Source organism: Lipotes vexillifer, unplaced genomic scaffold, assembly GCF_000442215.2.
Source record: "Lipotes vexillifer unplaced genomic scaffold, Lipotes_vexillifer_v1.1 scaffold356, whole genome shotgun sequence".
NCBI lineage: Eukaryota > Metazoa > Chordata > Mammalia > Artiodactyla > Lipotidae > Lipotes > Lipotes vexillifer.
The window spans coordinates 4,054,565-4,060,301 of record NW_006797342.1 but is presented as its reverse complement, the minus strand read 5'-3'; the positions used below and the strand labels follow the sequence as shown (position 1 = coordinate 4,060,301).

The window sequence follows — 5,737 nt, the reverse complement described above, 5'->3', positions numbered from 1 at the left end:
TCCTGCTGACCCCCTCATGCTGTCCTCAGGACCGAGAATGAGTGTCCAGTGAGCTGTGGAGGCCTCAGGACAGCGGCCGGGCCCCAGGTGTCTCCAGGCTGGGAGCGCATCAGGGTTGGGTCCTTGTCTGTGTGGATCCTGGGTGTGGGGCAGCCCGGGAAGCGGAGGGGGAGGGGTCGGCCCCATCCGCCACCCAGTCCCGGGGCCCGAGCTACCTGCGGCGGGTCCAGGCCTCCGGCACGGGGGCGACCCGCGTTTCTCGGCACTTGGTTCCTTTGGGGAGCACGGAGCTTGGGAGGCGCGTTCACCGTAGGCCCCGCTCTGCCCGAGCCCCCGTCCCTCACAAAGTCCCCTGAGGGGCTGGGAGGGGGAGCCTCTCACAGGCCACTCTGCTGAGGGATGACAATTGCACTGGCCTCCGTCAGCGTGAGCTCTGTCCTCTCGATCGCTGCAAACACTGCACTAGTGACCGCTGGACCTCAGCTCCCAGGGACACACGCGGTCACGCCCCCGTGAGCCTCTGGTGGCAATACGGGCATTAGCGCATCAGCGTGTGTGTCTCTGTGAAAGACACGCCCTCATTTAGTGTGTGCAGCTTCATTGACACCGGAGTCTCGCCCAGCAGCCTGTCGGACGCGGGCTTCCTCCCTAAGGCGTGTCACGGCCTCCTTATGCCCAGGACACCAGATGGCACCCCTGTCCTGCTCTGGGGGCCTTTTCGACAGTGGCGTCTCCAACGGGAAAACACAAAAATTCAGCAAACGCAGCGCCCCACAGACTGTGAAGAGGACCCTTACTCATGGCTGAGCCACGAGGGGAAGGCAGAGAGGATGGGCCTCGCGGGAAAGTGGCCGGAGATTCAGGCCCTCCTCCCCTCCCCGTGGCCCTGAAAGCACCGCGAGCGCTGGTCTGGGGTCACAAACTGACTGTGGTGTGGGCCCAGGGCCCCGAGGCCGGGCTGGGACGGGCTCCGAGGCCCGAGCCCCCGCGTGCGCTCCGCCCGCATCTTTGCGCGCCTCCTGCGGCGGGCCAGGGAGCGTCCGGAAGGAGGGCTGCGCAGGCAGGCGGACGCCAGCTCCTGCCCCAGAGTGAGGGCAAGGGAGACAGCCGTGGGCCGCGTGTGGCCCGAGGGCCCCTGACTCGGCGCCCGGCGCTGGGGGCCGTGGAGGGTCGCCCCCCCCACCCCCCCGCGTGGGCCGGCTTTGCCCGGGGGCGGGGCTGCGCTGGGGCTCCGGCGCGCGGCGCTGCGGTTACCGTCGCCGGCGCGCTGCCGGATGGTCAGCATCTGCTCTCCCGACAGCTTCGCCTTCTTCATGGCCGACGTGGCCCGCGGGCATCCCGACAAGCTGGGGACGAGACGGGAGGGGGAGTTAGCCGCAGGTTCGGGGTGCCCCCGGGCCCGCAGGGGGAACCTCCGCGAGCTGCAGGCCCCCACGCCACCCGACTGGGCTGGCTGCCGGCAAAGGGCCACCTGCACGTGGGGAGCCAGAGCGGAAGGTGGGCAGGGCCGGCTGCGCCCGCAGGCAGGGGTCTGTGGATGGCGGGCTTCGGGGCGACGCGAAGCACAGGGCCGCAGTGTGGCCTGGGGCGAGGTCTGACCGCTGGGGCTCGGGCGGGAGGGAGATGAGCCCTCTGAGGGCCCCCGGGACTCTTAGGGAGCGCCTATCTCACTTTAACAAACTTCCTTATTGGGACTCCCCCGGCGGTCCAGCGGATAGGGCTCCTCCGTTCCACTGCAGGGGGCTCAGGTGCGACCCCTGGTCGGGGAACTAAGATCCCACACGCCGTGCTGCTCGGCCAAAAGTAAGTAAAAATATAAAAAGCTTCCTTATTGTGGAAAGTCTCAAACTCACAGAAGGATTGGATTCAAAACTTAATGTCAGACAAGCAAAAGTAGAAGGGGACGAGTGATGGCTACCACCCAGTCTCCATCCCTACTCACCGGGGCCCCTTCCCCGTAGTTAATTGGGAGAAACCCCCAAACAGAGCCTCAGCGTCAGTGTCTCACCTGGGCTGGGTCTGAAACGTGTGCCAACACCCTCACCTGTCGGGGTCCGCACGCCCCCATCTGCCTCCTAACCTCGTGAATGGCCGTCCGCCGGGTCCACGTGTGCTCTGCGCCCTAAGCTGGGACCTGGTCTGGGCAGCGTCTCTGCAGGACGCCTCCCTCCCTCTTTCTTTCTTTCTGGGTCCGTGTTGAGGACGGCCATCTGAGCACCTTCCGCGGGGGCCAAGCCTGGGCCTCCGCACCCCTCGCCCCTCGCCTGGCTACGACCTCAAGGGGCCACACAGGAGGACCCCACTGCACCGTTGTCAGGGTCCCTCTGGCGCTTCATATGCAGGCGAAATGTAAGCCAGTGTATATTATAATATTTTACGTATATTCATACCGCGTGTATCATTTTGTATTTCGTCTGCATTTTCAGGGCTAGACGGACCCTGTCCTCAGAGAGTGACACTTACACGGTCACTAGGCAACATCCGTGGGACATCTGCGTTTATACAGGGAGGCCTTCTGAATGTCTCTTCAGATACATTTTCTAATACTTTTTCTGATGGGGATTTTAGCAGGTGTTTTGGGGGAGGACACCTTTGTACAACAAATGTTCTCACAAGGAAGTTCTGAGGTGCTGGTTCGAGGAGACGCTTGCGTCTGGCAACTGTACAGGACTCTCCCCGAGAGGCCGAGTGACCGCCGTGCCCACTGCTCTTCCAGAACCTCACGGAGCCCTGCGCTTGCTCACGGAGCTTCTATATTTACAGGGGAAGGGGCAGTGGGATGTCATCCCAGAGGGTGACACAGCATCCTGTTAGTGGTCATTGGGGCCATCATCCCTGGGGCCTGTTGCTCGGAGGCAGCACGTCGCCAGGCGTGCCCAGGGGCTCCCGGATGCTTGTGGATTGGAAGCTGTGCACAGCGGGTGGCTGCCCACCCCGATTCTCCTACCTGAACAGAAGTGGGAGAGGGGGCTACAGGACAGAGTGAGGGTGGAAAGTAACGAGAAGGAAGCCCAGTTGCGCGGAAGCCAGTGGAGTGAGGGACTCGGGTGTCTCCTCGCATCCATCACCAGGCTGGCGGGGCCCAAACCCGGATGTGCAGCAGCAGGATGGCCTGGAAACAGTTTCAAACAGACTCCTGGACCCACGTTGAGGGTCAGACCAGATTTCAGTCTCCAGTTGCTTCTTCTAGCTTCCAGTTAACTGAACTGCCAGCCGAGAATGACAAATAACGCCCTTCAGCCAGAGCTGGGAACTAAATTAGGAGACACAGACAGGCCCGGGGAAGGAGGTGTTCTGTGCAAACACGCCTGCACCGTGTTCCTCCCATTCCGATCCAGTGACTGCATCCCAGCCTGGGTCAAATTTGGAAGTGTCCAGAGCAGGCCGGGCGCCGGTGCCGGGTGGCGGGTGCCAGGCGAGGGCGCAGTGCCATCTAGTGGCGGCCAGAGCCAACCGCACCGGGTGCCCTGGGTCTGCGCCGGTCCAGGATCTCAGGGCAAAGTCCCCTGCCCGAGTCCTGCCAGGGAGCGACCCTGGGGGGATCTTGGTGTGGTGAGAGGAGAGTCCTGAAGCGGAGACCCAGCGGCCCTTATGGAGATGCTTCTAATTAAAACCAGGCTCCAGGCTCCAGGCAGCAAAGAGTTAACCCGTGTCTGCACCAGCACCCACCTCTGGGGCCCCAGACGTCTGGCCCAGGCTCCACCAGGAATTCCTGGGAGGCTCCGGGCAGACGCTGCCCAGGGCTTCAGGAAGGGACAGAGGAGACGGAGGCCCAGTGTTTTATGAGGACATCCCCCCCGAGTGGCACTTCCTTCAGGAGAACATCACCCTTGAAAATAGATCAATAAGTAAAAATTTCTGGGAGGGGGTTGGTTATTTCGGGAGTCCACTGGGAGGAAAGTAAGAAATTCAAGAGCGCGTGGGGTGTGTTGCTCTGGTGTTTGCTCAGGGCCCAGAGTGGCTCGGGAATTGAGAATACAGGACCCCGGTGTGAAAGGCCCCTGTGACTCAGGCTCTCTCCCAAGAAGAGAGAACAGCGGGTGGGCTGTTATGTACCTTGTTTTTTTCACTATTTACGATTTCACCATTGATCCTCTAGTAAGGACGTGATACCTCCCTGTACAGCATAGATTCCCATGCTAATGCCACCCTCTGTATCGTAGCACTGTGGACGTGTCACCAGCTGATTCCTGGTGACGGGCACTGCACTACTGTTACCCTCTGCGTCGTAACATTGGGGACTCTCAGGGGCGGGCACTGCAGGCAGACGCTGAGCGAGGGAACCAGCGTTAACACCGAGGGCACACGTCACGCTCACCGGAGCAGCCACTTTTGAATTTGCTTCCTGAGACCACAGGGGGATGTGTTGGGGGCACAGGGTGTCCTCTGATCCCCATGGAATTTCTGCCCCCAGATTATTTGTCTGAACTGCTCCCATCTCAGTGCGAAGGGGTGTCCTTGTGGTTCCTTCTCAGCCCAAGATGTGGATTTGGAGCTTATCCCCCCGCAACATTCTGAGTTTCTCCGAAAACATATTTGGTGTCGAAAGCATGCCCTGAGCCATGGAGGGAGGGAAGCGTTAGGGCAGGAGCCTCTGTGCCCACCTGGGCCTTAGAACAGACGGGGTCTCCCAGTTGCAGGCGTTAATTTGCAGGGGCTGTGGGTCAGACAGGAGAGTAGCACGCTTTGCAATCGCTTTATTTCTCCTGCTTGATTCCCCTCCATCCATGCATTTTGATGGCATTATGGAGGAATTAGGCTTTTGCGAGCACCCGGGTCCCAGCTGGTGGGTATCACAGGATTGCTGGGGTCTCCCCGCCAAGGATGGGGGGCTGAGTGGCTCATACTCTTCTGACCCCCCCTTCTTGCCTGGAATTACTGCTGAGCCCAAGGGCGCTCAGCACCACTGCTGGGCGGGTGAAAGCAGGTACGGAGTCAGACAACCTACAGGGATGTCCCTTAGGAGGCTCTTTCCTCAGGTGTACTTTTCCTGACAGTGTTGTGAGCGACACTGCTGAATCGAGGGGGCTCCCAAGTTCATCTCTTGGGCGAGTGTCCCTCTGGTGTGGCTGATAATGACGTTTGTTTATGACAGCGAGGCTGGTACTTTGGGCGGGGAGGCCTGGGTGCTGGGGAGGGGTGGTCCTGCAGTCCCCAGGAAGCCCCCAGGCTCCTCCTGTGGCCGTTCCTCTGGGGGCAGCTCGGCCGATGGGGCACCTCCCCTTCACTGCACTGGTTACTCGCGAGGTCTTTCTCAAAACTCAAAAACCCAAGATCTTCTCAAAACTCAAAACTCTCAAGCTCTCAAAAACTCAAGACTTTTGGTCCTGGAGGTTTTTCTGGTTTCCTTCTTTGATCATTTTCTTTCTTCCATTTTCTCTCGTCTCCCTACTTTTTCAGAAACTCCTAGCTGTTGGTTATTAAATCACATGAATTGTTTCTCTACTTTTAAAATATTATCTTCTTTTCTCACCTCTTTATAATTTAAGGGAGAGCTCCTCAGCTTTGTATTCTAACTTTCTATGTGGATTTTTAAGTCTTACTTGCCTTTTATTTTTTAAAGAGATCTTTCTTGTTCTCTGAATGTTTTTTGGATTATGAATATCATAACTTATAATGTTCTTTCTGTCCTTTTCTGTCTGATGACAAATCACGGTTGTTGTTGTTGTTGTTGTTGTTTTTTGCGGTACGCGGGCCTCTCACTGCTGTGGCCTCTCCCATTGCGGAGCACAGGCTC

General features: G+C 59.0%; 1 protein-coding gene across 1 annotated transcript in view; it reads right to left on the bottom strand.

The window, feature by feature from the left end:
- MYT1L (myelin transcription factor 1 like) overlaps positions 1–5,737 on the bottom strand; it is a 142,368-nt gene that overhangs the window by 10,290 nt on the left and 126,341 nt on the right. The window contains 1 exon segment of the mRNA XM_007469249.1: positions 1,255–1,346. Coding sequence (XP_007469311.1) covers positions 1,255–1,346 — 92 coding nt within the window.